The sequence below is a fragment of the Thunnus albacares genome, chromosome 23 (genome assembly GCF_914725855.1).
Source record: "Thunnus albacares chromosome 23, fThuAlb1.1, whole genome shotgun sequence".
NCBI classification, from domain to species: Eukaryota; Metazoa; Chordata; class Actinopteri; order Scombriformes; family Scombridae; genus Thunnus; species Thunnus albacares.
The window spans coordinates 9,310,064-9,327,414 of NC_058128.1; the positions used below are offsets into that span (position 1 = coordinate 9,310,064).

Below are 17,351 nucleotides of genomic sequence, written 5' to 3' on the forward strand. Positions count from 1 at the left end.
TTTTTCAAAACCACAAGTTTACTGTTGATTCATTTCCGAAGTTTGATTCATCACAGCTCAATCGTTATAAATCACTCATTATCTCTTCAAAGATTCATCGCCACACGTTGTAATAACCACTGTTTCTGTGTGTGTGTCCACCAGGTGAGCCACCGGCAGTATGTGTTTCTGATGCATCTCCAGCGCAGCATCAAAGCCCTGCAGCAGACCTTACAGCAAGACCTGGAGGAGATGGGCTCCAAGAGAGACCGTAAGGATCCCTCCCAGCATGCCGCGGACCACCAGCCCTTCACCGTCTGCCTGGGCCTCCTGCTGAAAAGCGCAGAGGTCTCCCTACTCCTGAAGCCCGTCACCCAGCCCGAGGGTACAAGATCTCCTCTGGGGTCAGAGCTCTCCCCCTCAGAGAGCCGAGGAACCCTGGAGCCCGGGAGCGACGCCGGAGAGGCGGCAGAGAAGGGCGAGAAAGGGGGTGACGGAGCTGGTTGCGGGGCCTGCACTGTAGACCAGCTGTTATGCGGAGAAGGCTCAGAGAGCAGAGCCACGCAGGGTCCCGCTCCCCTCATCCCCACCTCCACTTCCACCGCACGTCCCGACTCGAATCACAAAGCCTCACTGGAGGAGAGGACTTCAGCTAAGAACTCTGGGAGGAGGAGTTCAGATGAAGGGGGCGAAGTGGGAGTGGATGGGTTGGTTGGGAGCGAAGAAACGGGAGCCGGACTAGACTCCAAACCCCAGGCGAGTGACACGCTGTCTGACCCACTCTGCACCAAAGACTGGAGTGACAAGGACAAGGCTGCAGCTGGCAAGATGCCTCAGTCAATATCCAGGTTTGTCACTCAAAAAGGCTTTTTTATACAACAATGCAATTTACTCTGAGCTCAGTACATTGTCTTAACTTAACGTTAAAGGGAAATTTGTGCATTTTATACATATTTGATCTTATTTTAATGTTTTTTTGCTGCCATTTTCTATCAGTAATAAGATCATCACACCCACAAAGTTAATTTCTGATGCAACAACGCAACATGTTTTTAAGACACTTCCAGGTTAGCCAAACTTATTTTACAGTGAGAACAGCAGGTGAACAGTAAGGTTACTAACCAAACTGTCTGGTGTGAACATCTCTCACAGTTTACAGAATCACTTCCTGGTGCAACTTTGACCTTCTGCACTTGCCATAGTTTTGAGCACACAGTTGATGCAATGAAGGATCATTACAGTTATTTAGGGGATGCTCACTTTTGATGTTACTGTGTTTCCAGAATTCAGCAATTACTTTAGTGAATAGAAATGATGGTCAAAACTACAATAATAAGTTGTAATAAATGGATTTTTCCTTGAAGTCAATAATCCTAACACAAGTTCATCAACACGTCGGCTTTTACAAATGATAATTTTTCATTTCTACATAACAGGATTATACCAAAGTATCAAGTGTAAAAAGAAAAAAGTGTTTAATATTTTAAAATCTTGATTGCTTTCAGCACCTTTCAAGCTGATTTGTTCTCTACTTCATAATTAATCAAAAGTAAATCATATGTAACAGTTTTTCCCTCTGTACTTTTCTGTGGTTAATCTAAATGATGAATCTAATGAATGAACCTCTTTCTCTAATTTAATCTGTCAACATCCTTGAACACAAGAGCTGTGTGTTGAACTCCCATATGAGAGTGTTTGTCAGTATGGATGTTCAGTCCTCTGACTTCACGTGTGTCATTATAAATGTTGGCGGTCCCCCAAGCTGCCGTGTCCTCTGCCACGTGTGTGTTTTCTCATCTACTGTCTGTCAACAACACTGTGTGTATATTTTCGTCATTTCCTAACTCATTCTGCTACTTTCTTGGCCTATTTGACCTTTGCTGTGACCTATGCGAGGTGTGTGTGTGTGTGTGTGTGTTTTCTCTCTACCAAGGAAAGGAAGTTTGTCTGTCGTTTCTGATCTCCTCAGCTCCTCAAACTCCAGCAGATCCACCTCCCTTTATTCCATGTCCAACATGTAAGGCACTGGATCTGTGACTAGCTGTACTAATAATGAGTGTGTGTGTGTAAATGTGTATGTTAATATATGTTTGTGCGTGTCCTCCTTCTTCTCGTGACCCTTGGGTGAATACATATCAGTACTAATGTATGCGTGGATCCCCTGTGGGCATGCATTTGCATGCGTGCATGTCTTTGATATGTCTGTATGTATTAATTAAATAGGTGTTCTCTGTGTTTGGTGCTTACCTGTTGACTCGTGGTGACGGTAGAAGTGAAACAGGGAGCCCCTTGTTTGTGACGGTTCTTTTTTTCAGCCTTGTGTTCTCGCTCTTTTGGGAGCTACTTTGATTTTGTTCGTTGTGATTTTTTTTTTTTTTTTTTTTTTAGATTGTTGCTGACGCTTGGGAGGATAGCACACTTGGTTCTTACATGACCTTAAACAACACCACACAAAGGACTGAAGCGATATTTAATTCATGACTTGTCGAGTAAGCTCTGCCAGCTTTCTAAAGCGCAGTGGTCTCGGCTCAGTGTTGGCATAAAAACAAAATTCCTCTCAGAAGCACTGAACATTTTTCTCTTCTCTTTTTGCCTCTTTAAATGAAACAATCAGTCAATTAGTGTCTCAGTTAATTAATCAGTCATAAATACGTTATTTAAAGACAGTGGACAGCGTTGCTTTTTTTTAACTTCTGCTACCTTCTCTTCACCATCTGACCCCAAAACAATGTGTGTGTGTGTGTATATTGTAGTGGCCGTTTGATGCGGGACCGCTCCCAGTCCAGTTTCTCCGTTTCCTATAAGAACATGAAGAAGAGCCCGTCCCTGCAGTCCCTGGACAACATCTCCATAGACAGCTACCTGATGGAGGACGGAGACACCTACAGCCTGTTGGAGAGAGGTGAAAGAAACACACACACACACAAATTCACACATACACACTATTAAAGGAGAGGTTCATGTCTGTCTTATAACAACAGTCAGGTGCTCAAATGAACATTGAAACAGGTTTTGCTAGCTGTAATCGTTCCTCCTGTTCATATTGACCATTAGAAGGGTGCTTGGCACTAAAAAGATAATAACCTTGAAAGATATTGACTTGATTTGACTAATTTGGACAGCTGAAGCGTCATATTAACTTTAAATAAACTTTTAAATTATTTTTCTATGGATTCTGTGGATTTTGTCCCCCATCACTTACGTTGTAAATGCATCAGGAGCAGCAAGAAAACAGCAAGAAAAACATGTGTCAGTGTTAATTTGGGCACCTGACTATTGGCTTAGGTTTAGACTAGAGAAAATGTGAATCTATCCTTTAAATATATTTTTCAACAGCAGTCTCCTCCTGCTGCTGAGTAGCTGCTCTTTATCTTATCTTGACCTCTGACCTCCATGCGTAGAGGGGTGATGCAAAAGACGTTTCCCCACAGGGATCAAGAAATTATCATCACTGTACTGTTCATGTACTTGAAGGTTACTGTTTCTACCAGAAGGTGGCAGCATTGTGCTGAGAAGCTGGAACTGTACAATGAAAACGTGTTGATAAAGTCAGTTAATTTATAAAACACAATGTTAAATTTGTGTCTGTATGATTCACGTTTTCGTGCTGCACAGATGACGTGTCCATCTCGGGATTTAAGGACGTCATCAGCGAGCAAAGCGCCACGGAGAGCGCCACCGAGGCTGCGACTGGTCAGGAGCAGGAAGGAGGCGTGTCCCCAGACACAGTCAGCGCCACCTCACAGAGCATTGACGAGCCCACCAAAGATATAGTAAGATGCCAAAAACTGGAGGTCTAAAATAGTAATTTCTCTGATCTACGTTCAAAATATCTTTAAAAAAATACAGAAAAACACTTATTACTGAAAGATGCTGATGACCATAAACATCCTGATTGTTTTTGTGTGTGTTTGCCTCCCCTCTAGGTGTCGGTGCTTGTGTTGAAGGTGCAGTCGGTGTGTGTGGGCATGGAGGTGCTGGGCGAGAGCACGGCCGTGGCTTTGGAGGTGGGCCGGGTCACACCCAGCCAGCTGGGCAACGTCAGCCTCAGACAGTACCTCAGCAACCGCAGCCTGGGTAAGAAGAAGTCTACACGCATGTGTTATCATGCTCTGCATGAAACATGCTTTTTTATTTGAGCTCTGATTCAATCCAGTTCAGTTATAATATCATTTAGTTACATTTGACTTTTTGTGCATGGTTGCTAATATGGACTCACATTTTAACTTGTGTTAAATATCAAAGTATTTAACATGAATCATTGCCACACTAATCTGAAACGGTGCTATAAATACACGATCACAAGAACAACAGAGGAGATTCTCTGCACTACATTTCATATTGTGAGCTGACAGCTGAAACCTGTTTGATTGCTAAAACAAAAAAGTTTCTCAAAATGATGATGGAACGAGAGAAAAACAAATAGGAGTCAAGTGTGTTGATCCCCTTCCATAGAGCATAACAAAAACTTGTAACGGCTAGAGAGGGGACTGCAGAGACAAGAAGTAACATCCTCCAGACAACAATAAGGCAACGCTGAAGACGAGGGTGAAGCTGAAGATTTAAGCACACAAGTAGGGCAGCTACCAGACAAGACGGAGCAGCAGGGGAATGACTTTACTGTGTTTTTGTGGATTTAGATTAAAGCCAAACACATAACCAACTTCCTACTGATTATTTTTAGGTCATCTGTTATGACATTCTGCCTTATTTGACAGACTAAAGTGACAAACCCCACAATGATAGAGAGAGAGAGAGAGAGAGAGAGAGGAAGGAAGGAAGGACGTGTTGTAAAGGTCCCAGACCAGACTCAAACCTGGAAGTGGAGTTTTGACAGCTGCAGCAACATCAGGATGTTCCTACTTCACCCAGAATAGACACAAACAGACTGATGAGATGAGAGTCTGTGTGTGGCATCGGTCCTAATCCTCAATTATAGAGAGAGACAGACACACACACACACACACACACACACACACACACACACACACACACACACACACACACACGGAGCACTTTTACACACTAACACAGGCACCCCCCCCCCCCCCTCCCTCCTTTTATTTACCTTGCCATAACTCCCCACAGGTATGGTGTGTTCAGTACCAATACCTGCTCAAAGCAGCCAAGGTAACTGCTGTGTGTTAACTCGCCATCTGTAAATTAACATGCATGCTTGCCTCTGCGTGTCTACCTCCATGTGTGTGCGTGTGTGTGTGTGCAGGGCTTTCCACAAGGATATGGAGTAACCAGCCACTATTCCATAATACACACTGATCTTAATTATTGCATATTTTAATGAGTTCAATTGTAAACATGTAGTGAATTATTGTAAAGGAGAATTAGGCTTCTTCTGTAAATAGCTGTTAATATGTAACATCACGCCTATTCATGAATGAGCAAAACTTTTCAAATGAAGAATCATTAGAATTATTATTTTTTATTTATTTATTGACAAGTTCACTGTAAGGTTTATCAAGACATGTCATAATGATAGTTAATGTGTTGTTTTACTAGAAACTTTAACTCTTATTCAATGAAAATAAACAAGGTTATTTTTATGTGGGACGTGTTTTTAATCCTACGTCTTATCTAGCCTGTGTATTGGTTTTAAATGAAATTATTCATAAAATAAACCTAAGCCAAAAATAACACTAAAATAACAAAACATCTGACTCGAATCATGTGAATCTACTGAATCAACTTGTAGTCGTCTAGTAGTCGTTACTTTGACAACATTTCCTGTTTTAGTGTGTGTTGGCAATGCGTCTTAGACACAACTCTGCTGTTAAAAGCAAACGCAATATAAACAAATATAATTTTTTTTGTTCATTCATTAAGCTCTGGAAATTGCAGGGCTTTCAGTGGAGTTTTTTTTTTTTTTTACTGCGCAATCATCAAGTTGTTCCCACGGGTGTTTTCCGAAGTAGCTCGTCTAATGAGGATGTCCCCCGTCTGTGCAATCAGTGCAGTTCTTAATGTGTTTTGTCATCAATTATTTCGCTAATATTTGTCGAACGCTGAAGACGACTCTCTGCTCTCTACTCAGCAGGACGTTCGTATAGAGCATGCGGGAGCTGATACAGACAGATGGACACGTTTCTCCGTCATCGTGCTCGCTTTGTTTTGAAGCGGAGGCTACTGGTGGTAAATGTACACGCGTCGCAAATCGCAAGGATCAAAAATTAATACAATAAAGTAGTCAGCTGGACTTAAATGAGTAGTCGGCTGTTTGGCCGGCAGCCGGCACTTATAGGAAGCTCTGGTATGTGTGTGTGTGTGTGCAGTATGCGCATTTGTGTGAGACTTTTCTCCCAAGTTGTCAAATCTCATTTCCAGACTCAGGACTTTGGCATGTACTGCAGATGCACTTGGATGCAGTGTGTTGGATTGCAACTGATCGCATGAAGCGTGTGTTTGACTGCTCATTTTTCAGCAGCAGGGTGTGTTTATGTGACATTGAGATCTCTCTCTCTCTGTATGTGTGTGTGTGTGTGTGTGTGTGTGTGTGTGTGTGTGTGTGTGTGTGTGTAGCACTTACAAGAGGGTACATTTGACAGTAATGGAGTGAGTGGTCCCATTATTTGCAACATTAGGCCCACAACCTTAAAAATGTGTGTGTGTGAGATTCAAATTAACTGCTGCTATTTGCGCAGACGAGTGTTAACCCCTAATCTTCCCATTCTCTTCTTCTCTGCCTAATTTGCTCTCTCTCTCTCTCTCTCTCTCTCTCTCTCTCTCTCTCTCTCTTGCTGTCTGTCTCCCCCCTTTTTTCTCCCCCCCCCCACCTTCCTCATCTCTCCACTGCAGCAGACTTTGCAGTTTCAGTCCAGTGATTCAGGCAATGAGAGAAACGCCAGCTTTACCCCTCGCTACCTCTCATCCTCCTCCTCCTCCTCCTATCTCACAAGAGCAATCCCTCCTCCTTCCTTTTCTTTCTCTTTTCCACCACCTTTTCCTCCTCACTCTTCTTTCACCCTTCCCTCGAGCCTCTACTCCATCTTCTTACTAATCCTCTGTCATTTAACCCTCCCTCCCCCCTCTCTCCGCTCCACCTTTCTTCCCCTTCATCTCTCTCCCCTCTCTAGGCTATCTTTTCTTTCCCCTCCCTGTCTTATCACAGTCACTCAGTCCTTCGCTGCTGGCCCCCGTCTCTCCTCCTCTTTTTCTCTCTCTCTCTCTCTCCTTACCCCATCTCTTCTTTTTCCTCTCTCTCTCTCTCTCCATTCGCCTCGACCCAGCCTCTCAGGATTGAGAGAGAATATGTCATTTTATCTGAGAAAAGCTGACACCATTGTGTGAATGTGTTTGCTGGTCCTGCAATCGCTCTTTATGGTATTAACCCTCTCCTGACTTCCCTTCAGAGAGCATATCAAAGGGATGTGACGCACTTCTTCTCACTGTCATAATGAAAAGCTTTTTTTTTTTTTAAGTGGTCATTTTCATGCCTTGCTGAGTGTTTCACAATTACTGCAACTGTGACTCGTGGTGTCTCTCGCCTGTTCAAAAAAAGACGTGCCTGTAATTGTGTGCTTGCCAGCTGAATTAGCTCATGTCTATAAAGTGGTGAAGTTTGTGTTTTAAAAGAGGGTTTTAATGACCTTCCAACTTCTACTTTCATCAGTTCCTGTTTTTCCTCTCGCTCTCTATCCTCACTTTTCCACCTCCTCTACCTCTTTTATCAATACAAGGAATCATATCATTGCATTTTGGGGTTTCTGAGCGTTAAGCTCGGGTCATTCAGGGGTGAAACTCCTTTTTTTTTATACTAGTGTACTGTTATCTTTTTCACAGTTTCAGTTCTTAGTTTTGTCTATTTCATAACAGCAAGTCAAAATGTTTCAGTGGTGAAAACTTTGCTTTGAATCTTCAATACTTGAGGTGGGAGTTTCCACTGAAACCTCTAATCCCTAGTCCTCAGAAATAATTAAACATCACTGCTGCAAAGAGCCTGTGGGATTGTACAAAATCTAGACTTTTTTTTTTTTTTTCAGTCTCCTCCAGCCCACTTTTTTTTTAATTCCTTCCCGCTTCTCTTTTTTTTTTTTCCAGCTCAGTTTGCTTTTAGTTAGTTTCCAACTTTCTCTCCCACTTCTCTGTCTGATATTCTGCTTCTGCTGTCTTTTCCTTCATCCCACCTCTTCCTTCAACATAGTTAAAACCTGGCATTAACATGCACCCTGGGCAAAAATAAAATGAGATCTAGGCATAAATGTACTCATTATGGCCTGATTATGACCTTATTTAAAGGTTTTTTGAACTGTATTCGACACATTTTAAGAAGTAATGCGTCTTTAATGGCAATTGGAACTTTAAAGTTGCAGTGAAATGATAGTTAGCGTCTGTAATGTAGCGTATTTCAGAGTGAGGTTTAGTTACATGAGGCATTTAAATAAAATCCTTCAGATTCGATTAGATCACTTAAATGTGGGAGAGGTCCGTTATAAAAATGTTAGCCCCCATCCACACCTCCCCTCCCTGTGTTAGAGCAGGAGGAGGAGGAGGAGGAGGGAGGAATAAATAAATTAGGCCGAAGATATCCTATTAAGATATTGTTCTGCTAGCAGTGAAGTGCAGTTTTATACGATGGGTGGGGTCAGTTAGTCATGCCAAATTACATCTAATTGGATAAATTTATGTACTGTTACACACCCTGAGTGCAGGATGAGTCATTAAAAATGGTTTTAAATTGTTTAAAAATACTACAAATATATTTTTGACATATATTTGGCATATAACAAGAGTATATTTCACAGGAAAGATTATGCAAATACTTTATATTTTTCTTTAAGACAGTTTTAAGACAGTCAAACATGCAAAATCACTGCCAGAATGTAAATTAGAACAAGACAGACGATTACAGTCAGATTCAAAGTCTGCAAATTATTTCAATTAATCTCAGATTGTGTGCATTTTAATGTCCGGTGTAAATATAATCGAGCTGATCATATTTGTACACGCTCATCTACGTAACACCAGGAATAACAGCAGCCTCCGTCTCTTCCTCACAGCCGGCGGCGAGATCAGCTCTGCGTCGGTCAAAGGCCTCCACAGTCCGGAGGTGCGGGCTCGGCTGGAGAGCGGGCCCTGCGCCGCCGCCCATTCCCCGCTGGCCGAGCGCAACGGCTTCCTGCAGCTGCGTCTCCACGGTTACCAAGCAAGCTTCCTGATGTCCACGCTGCGCAACTTGGCCCACTTCCTGGAGGACGACTCGGCGCCGCAGGTCCTGCCCATGGAGATCAGCGTCAGGGACACACACATCAACTTAAAGGTGAAATTCCCAGATGTTTCCAGCGGTGTGTATTTCCAGCTCGTTGCATTCAGAGTTCTGTTTTACCCTGAGGTTACTGTTGCAGAGCTACACCTGCAAGATTTCAGCAGGATATTTGTCCTATTGTGTTGGAGTAATAGACCCCATAACTCACTGTCATACAGTGCAGCAGCTTCTATAACCAAGTTAAATATTTTGAACCATGGCCTAATTGGAATTTGGATTTGAACTGAATGCTTAATGACATAGAAAGGCCTTTCTGCCTTCTCTCTTGGGTTCCTTCACGTGTGAGTAGATTTGCTGTGGAACTGATGTGGGAAGCTGGATGTGAATAATTTCTCTCTCTCTCTCACACACATACACACCCCGAAGCGTATTCTACTTCTACACACAACATGTACTGTGTCTCTCCTGCAGGATGACGGTCCCCGTGACAATCCCTCCGACTCCGAGCCGTCGCCGATCACCCTGCACGTGGACAGTCTCGTCATACACAGAAGAGACGATGGGTCCTTTTCCATAGGAGGTGAGAAAAACACACACGTTTCCACCTCCACTTCACCGCTGATTCACTGCAGTTATATAACATGTCCTATTAAACGCTTTTAAGTCCACGCTTGATACATCCACACCTCCCAAATTACTTTCTGTTGTCTCTTCCTCCACTCAGTGGACGGTGCAGCCGAGGCCAAACCTGGGAAAGAGGGCACGTTGATTGACAGCTCTCTGAGTCCAGTCCCTGAGGCTGCGGGCGGCATTGCAAAGGCCACGCAAACCCAAGCCCCGCCCCCCACCACCCCTCCTCCATCCTCCAGAGAAAAGGTGAGGCGGACGCCAAAAAACCAAAAAAAGTAGTAGACTAAGAGTTTAGTGAGATGCATCTTCCTCTTCTTCTTCTTCTTCTTCTTCTTCTTCTTCTTCTCGTCTTTTCCTCCTACAAAGATAAACCACTGAACAAGAATGACTGATTATTCTGGAGGCTGATATGAAGATGTAATGCCAGATTTTGGTTTTGCCAAAGCTATTCCAGTTCCCTGCTTGGCTTCAGTTTATTTTACAGTGGGAGTGATATTTATCAATTTATGTAAAATACAAGTGTTACGCTCTCAAATGGAATATTGATACAGTTACATAATACTCTTTAAGGCCAACAAGTCGTCCAATCTTACTGACATAACAGATCGACAGAAATCATTGACTTCCAAAACAACCCATTTGAGTGTTTTTTTTGATTTGCCACATCAACAGTTGAAGTTTGGTTTGATTTAGGCTTATATAACTACTGAGACGCAGGGTTCTCTGGTGGCAAAGTTGGACAATTTGTACTCTCAACTATCCACCTCACCTCCTCCTCCTCCTCACGAGGTTTTTGCAACACAAAAGCAAGAAAAAACAGCACAAAAGCTCGTCCCCTTACTTCTGCTTTTGCTTCTCAGAGACAACAGTTTGCACGACCACAAGTACATAAACAAAGAGTCGTTTTTTAAGTGTTTTTTTGGGGTGAGTCTATTTAATATAGCCTCAGTGCCGTCTCATAAAGCTGACATGTGGTGTCCTGTTTTCTCCCACTCAACAATATTTTAATTGATACTTAAATAGGAAAACAAAGTATATGAAGGTAATTTGTGACGTGCACAACAAATATGTCAAGTTTACATGTCAAGTCAAGAGGAGTACCCACCTCCCCACCCCTCTCAGGCCCCGTCTCCAAGCTGGCATACCATATATAAAGGGTACTTTATCATATCCTGGTCCCATCAGAGCCAGTATGGAGAAGCTGTTTCTTATTATAAGCAATTGTGTCCTCACAAAGCTGACTTCACGGAGCAATACAGGAAAAAGTTGGAAGTCAAGGTTTTATATGTAGACGAAGGGATTTTGAAATAGATGTATAGTACAGACACAAACACACACTTGAAAAGTGACGGAATAAACCTTTAGTTTGGCTGAAGATCCTGAAAGTATTTCAGGAAAGGTCCCCACATTTTTTTGGAACTTTTTGTTTGAGTTACAAACTTTCTTTTGTATAAACCTTTTTGAGATTTAGACAGGAGGTAATGTCCCCGAGCCAGTGTCCTTTTTTTCAAATATGATTTATTATGTGATCCAGGATTGGAAAGTTCATGTTTGACATGACTGGAAATTTTCTGGAGCTTTTGGCTTCAGTTGTTACGTGACCAAATTTCCTGATAATACCTGAACCATCTCTGGAAAATGTCCATTAAGAGTTATTTCTTTTATGCCACTAACACACATAAACACACACTGACTCCACCCCTGTGGGCACTTTTTTTCATTATTTATTTTACAGATGCTGATCGAGGAGAACGAATGTTTGAAAGTGGAGCTGTCCCGAGCCAAGATGGCACTGGCCGAGGCTCAGATGGAGAAGGACTCGCTGCTGCACCGCATAAAGAACCTCAAATTCAACACCAGCTAGGCTCTGCTCACTCTTCCCAGCGAGCCGGTCACTCAGCCTCCCCTCCCTCCCTCCCCCTCCCCCCCCGACTGCTCCAAAGTGATAAGGACCGACACTGACGGGCAGGAGAGCGCGAGGCTCGGCGAAATAATTCACGGCAACATCAACATGTGAAGACAAAGAGGGATTTCTTGACTGCAAACGGCTCTCTTTGTGTGCTTATGTGTTCAGCGAGCCACCACGTGACTTAAGACTAATGAATTCCTTCATTAAGCAATGCAGAGTCTGCGAAGACTCAAAAATACACCATTTTACATGCTCGTCGTCTGTTTTATGTTCTCCACTTTACAGTTTTTGACTGTGGAGAGAGCTGAAAAGGGAGAAATTACATTTAGTGGAACTATGTGTGTGTGTACGTGATTGTGTGTGTGTGTGTGTGTGTAGAGGAGGATGTAGAGGAAGAAGAGGATCTATATTCATGGTTGTGCCTACAGAAATACCCCTCCCACACTGCTCCTGTTGTGTTAGTTAAAATAAAATCACAGCTAATCAGCTTCATTCTAGGTATGAAGGAACACTGAATGTCACACCTTCAGAAGAATGTCTCAAAAAAAAAAAAAGACTTACTTTGCACTACACTGAAATTTAACTTAATTTAGTGCTTTCATATTTGGACGAGTCATGAATCATGCTCTTACTTGTCCTCAGAGTGTGTACAGTGTATATTGTATAAGAATGTGAACACATAACTATTTTCTACAGAACTCTGAATGGTTATGCAGTGTTTCAGTCGAATGTGGAAGTGTGTGTTTCTCTGTGTGTGTGTGAGAGTGTGTGTGTGTGTGTGTGTGTGTGTGTGTGTCAGCCCGAACAAGCATTTCATTACAAGTAGAGGATAAAGTTTATATCTATCACGTTCCACGGCTTTGTCAGCAAAATGCACCCCACAATAATGTCTGTACCCCCCACCTCCCCCCTTCCTATTTTTCTATGTGTAAATAGCTTCTTAACATGTGCAGCACTTTTAAAATCGAGGCACTGTAAATAAAACAACCAGAACTGTGAGAGAGAGCGAGAGTTGAGCCGACAAGTGAAGACAGAGCAATCTAGAGCGGTGGTTCTCAACCTTTCCGGTGTTGAGGACCCCCACGTTGATACGCATCAGGCCGTGGACCCGTATTTGATAAGTCTCAGGGATCCCCATCTGATAAGATTTAGTTATTCCATAACTGTCTATACTGTAGATTGGCAGTGAAGAGTGTGAAAATAGTCATTCTTATACATTCTCTCATTGGGCTAACTTCAAGTCAATGAAATAATAGTTAAATTAAAATATTCCCCATTTTTCTGAGGAACCCCTCCAAGGATCTGTGGGGGTCTCCGGACCCCAGGTTGAGAACCGCTGACCTAAAAAAAAAGCATAGAAAAGCTGCCTGATGACATAAATGTGTGTGTGTGTGTGTGTGCGTGTCTTTATGTAAATTTCTAGATTTGCATAATCTTTCCTGTGTAATTTCTCATGGACAAGCTTCGCCCATATCTGCTGCTGTTTCATGCTTCATGCCTGTGTGACGACTTCAGGGGGGAAATCCCTTAAAAATGACTTTTCTAACAGCACATGCTTTGGCACAGCACAAAAGACTATATAAGGACACTCGAAGGTCCCAAGAGTTTGCTCTCTACACTAAACAGTTAATCCTGTACATCCATCAGTCTACATTATGCAACTGTCATAACATGTACTTCAGCCTGACCCGGTTCATTTCAGTTTCAGTCTAGTTTTTTTTCTGATTTCTGTAAAGAAAAAAAAGAAAAAGAAAAGATGAAACACAGCTAGTTCTCTGCACAAATGTGGGATCAAGACTTGAAACGTGAGAGGGAGGATTGTCGTGAAGACTTTTGTTTCACTTTGTTTTTCCTGCACTCGGCCCCCGCTTCACTAATCACAGCCCTCCTCCTCCTCCCCTCTCTGGAAAACTCAACCATCTGACAACCTGTGGAGGAAAGAAAAAGACACAAAAAGTACTATGTTGTATTTTGTCTGTCAAAGCTGCTGAAATATTGATGAAAATAAAAGTTATCCAGTTTAAAAGAAAAAACATCATCTTTATAAGTTTTTTCTGTGTGAATTTATTTGCGAACCTGCTATCAGAGACATCATATCATGACATCAACTTATTCCTTGATTAGACAGTTTCTGATCCAAATCAAAATTTTGCCTTTTTACATTACAATTATTTTAATTTCAGCAAATCTTTTATACAGTTGCTTGTGATAAGGCAATTTTTCCTTCTTTTGATACATGGAACAAATGGTTTTTATACAAAAACATCTTACATCATATTCTTGGTTAAGTTATCAAAAACTATCAATTTAGTACCACTGCCATAAATCAGATATTATATTGGCATTAGTGGTTTCCAGCCTTACTCTTGCTGTATTTATCAGAACTGTGTTAAGGCGGCCAAAAAATATTATTTTGTATTTGAGTGATGGGAAGGATTAGAGTCCTTTGAGGAAGAACTAGAACTGCTAAACTGAAGCCAATGTTGGCGGAAAGTGTTGCAACAACTTTTTTTTGGCATTTTGGCAGTTTTTGATTTTGAAGAGGAAGTTGATATATGTAACATGGCAGAAAGTACATTTTTACATCATTTCAGGGTCAACATACGGTACTGTTGAAAACATAAATACATGAAGATAGAGGTAGAGACCCAGTTAACAATACGTAGATTTTGAAGTCCAACAAAAATGTCCCATGAGGAGGAAATATTAGGTGAAAACATTGAGTAAACACAGATATTCATATTGTCACCTTCCTAAAATAATGGCCCAAGTCATTTTTTCAGGTTTCGCAGAAAACACAAAAAAATCATCATGGTGTGCACGCACCTCTAGGGGTGCACAGGCTGCCTCTAGACACTGCACAACAGGCATACTATAATACCGGTCAAATGATGTTATGATTACTAATATTATGTTCAAGTGAGATTTTCATTAAATAAAAACACAAAAGTAAAGAGGATCCTTTGTAATATTTTAGTTACACACATTATTTCTGGTGGTTAGATTACAATATGGTATTCAAATCTTTATTAATTAGATCATGTAATGTGGAAAAAATGAGACAAAAACTGTGATTGAAATATTGTTTAAAAGGCGAAGAGTTAACAGAAAGCCTTGTAATCACTTGTAACAGCCACAGATTCTGGAGCCTTTCCATTCTTTGCTAAATGCTAATGCTAGCTCCATGGACTTAGCTATTTTGCTGACTAAAATGCTCACGACTGAGTAAAAAGACTAAATAACTACGCAATATGACGATTTAGTCTCACTCTTGACATAGGCCATTATACTACAGGGGTAGAATCGCATGATCTGTTCAACTGAGGATGTAGGCGATTTTACCAGAGGTGGCCAGCATCATGAGGAGATGATTTAGGCAAAAAAAAAATTGTCAAAAAATGGCTTGGGCCATTATTTTTGGAAGGTGACAATATTATGCTGTTTAAGTGAAAGAAGCCACATCCATCTACTTTAACCAGAAGCAGGGTGATTACAGTGCTCGTCTCAACAACTTAAACTGGAACATCACATTTATAACCATTCAAAATGACTTCATGTTCATATCTGTTAAAAGTTACTTAAACTAATAAGAAACAATGTTGAAGTTTGCTCTGCGATAAGTGGAGAGAAGAAAATGTAAGTGCAGCCTCTTTGTGTGCTCAAATGGGCTGCACTGAACCACTGCAAGAGTGTTTGGACTTTGTGCACATAAATGGTCATGACATTTTACGGCTGGAGTAGTGCAGTGAGTCATAGAAGGGCTTTAAATGTTCGAGTGTGTGTGTGTGTGTGTGTGAGTGTGTGTGTGAGAGAGAAAATATCTGCTCCTCCGCTGCTGAAATGAGAGTCTGTTTACATTCTGCAGCTTAATGTTTCAGTGATGACGGCTACGTCACAGCACAGGTCCGTTTATGTAAGCAAAGCATGTACACATTCATTTATACAGTATACTGTATGTGTGTGTGTATGTATGTATGTGTATGTGTGTGTATGTGTATGTGTGTGTATGTGTGTGTGTGTGTGTCTCAAATGTAAAGACTAGTTTGTTTTCTCTGTTTTACACTTAGTGTGAACTTAATATCTTCATGGTTTTGACAAAAAAAGGCTAAAATTGTGATGGGCACCCACTTTCTTACAGGTCTGGTAATCTGGGACACTTTTTGGTAGATTACCAAGAAAACCACCTAAAATTCTGAAGACTAGCTTAAGTGTTACTTTTGTACATTGTTGTGGATCTATGCTATATTTATATAAAGAAAATATGTTCCCAAGTAAAATACTTTAGAAACTTTGGACCTTCAAACACCAGGTCCCACCTTCAAACCCTCACCTCACTCCAATGAGATGCTCAAGTAAAATGGGACAGCTGGTAAGGTAAAAGTCACTAATGGTTATAAAGGACACCAAAAATTTCAGTTTAATTAAAAGCAATTGTATTTCCTGTTTGTTTTTTAAATGGTTAAAACCATTTATCAGTTCAGAATGGGCTAACATAACTAACTGTTTTATGGCAGTTGGTAGCCTAGAAACATGCCGGTTTCACTTCAGAAAAATGTCCCATTTTGACTTAATTTTTTGTTCCATTTTACTTGAATGTATTCAGGTAAACTGTGGTATTGTGAAAATATTTTGATTATAAGTCAAACAGTTGTAAAGGACATTTGTAGCAACAATGCAATAACATGTTTGATGATTGGCTGCTAATATTTAAAGGTGCAGTGTGTAGAATTTAGAACGGACTTGGCAGAAATGGAATATAATATTCATAAGTATGTTTTAATTAGTGTATAATCACCTGAAAATAAGAATCATTGTGTTTTTGTTACCTTAGAATAAGCCCTTTATATCTACATAGGGAGTGGGTCCTCTTCCACGGAGCCTGCCATGTTGCACCGCCACGTTTCTATAGTAGCCCATGATGGACAAACCAAACACTGGTTCTAGAGAGGGTCTTCTGTGTTTTTATGAGTTTCATAGCCACCTTAGATTCTCCTACACATTTGGAGGGGGAGGGGTATTTAGTTGGTTGCAATCTGCAACCTCACCACTAGATGCCACTAAATCCTACACACTGCACCTTTAAAGAGCCCAAGATGAAAAACCTTATTTGTCCCATTTTACCTGATATCCCAAGTTACCTGACTTCACCCCATATTTACACTAAATTATCAATAATTAAATCATTTAGTTGCAACCCTAACACCCCCGCTACCCCTCCAGGAGCAGGTGTAAGGCTTGATTGTGTACATGTGTCTGTTCCCACATCTCACACTAAACACTGTGATGTATTCACACACATGTAGGAGTGAGTGGTGATGCTGCTTTTGAGTACTGACAGAAATATTACAATTCTGACTAAACAACCTGGTCTTTTTTGCCTTTTTTTTTTGAAAAGGGGGCCGCTTGCTTTCTGTAGAATAACCTTTAAATTGCACACAGCTGGAACAGTGAAGCCCATGATGAGATGGATAACACGGGAGTGTGTCAGCAACTGTTGGAAAAAATTATCTGTCATTATTCAGTGTTAGGATTTGATATTCAGTGGGAATAAATGTTGCTGTATGTATATTTTCAAGTCATTTTACATAACTTAGTTATATTCAAGTGTACCAGTAA

General features: G+C 41.3%; 1 protein-coding gene across 6 annotated transcripts in view; it reads left to right on the plus strand.

Moving 5' to 3' along the window:
• The window catches only part of uhrf1bp1l (UHRF1 binding protein 1-like), a 38,396-nt gene extending 24,730 nt beyond the window's left edge, over positions 1-13,666 (plus strand). For 2 of the 6 annotated variants that reach the window (XM_044342943.1, XM_044342940.1), the window contains 10 exons: positions 145-827; positions 1,913-1,996; positions 2,733-2,881; positions 3,595-3,752; positions 3,906-4,056; positions 5,068-5,109; positions 8,991-9,250; positions 9,668-9,776; positions 9,921-10,072; positions 11,562-13,666. In XM_044342943.1, coding sequence (XP_044198878.1) covers positions 145-827; positions 1,913-1,996; positions 2,733-2,881; positions 3,595-3,752; positions 3,906-4,056; positions 5,068-5,109; positions 8,991-9,250; positions 9,668-9,776; positions 9,921-10,072; positions 11,562-11,690 — 1,917 coding nt within the window. In that variant the 3' untranslated portion in view covers positions 11,691-13,666. Of the gene's footprint in view, positions 1-144; positions 828-1,912; positions 1,997-2,732; positions 2,882-3,594; positions 3,753-3,905; positions 4,057-4,434; positions 4,554-4,697; positions 4,945-5,067; positions 5,110-8,990; positions 9,251-9,667; positions 9,777-9,920; positions 10,073-11,561 lie in introns of those variants that run through there. The other 4 variants (XM_044342941.1, XM_044342942.1, XR_006400491.1 and 1 more) reach the window with 4 other exon arrangements.
• Positions 13,667-17,351: the final 3,685 nt, after the last annotated feature.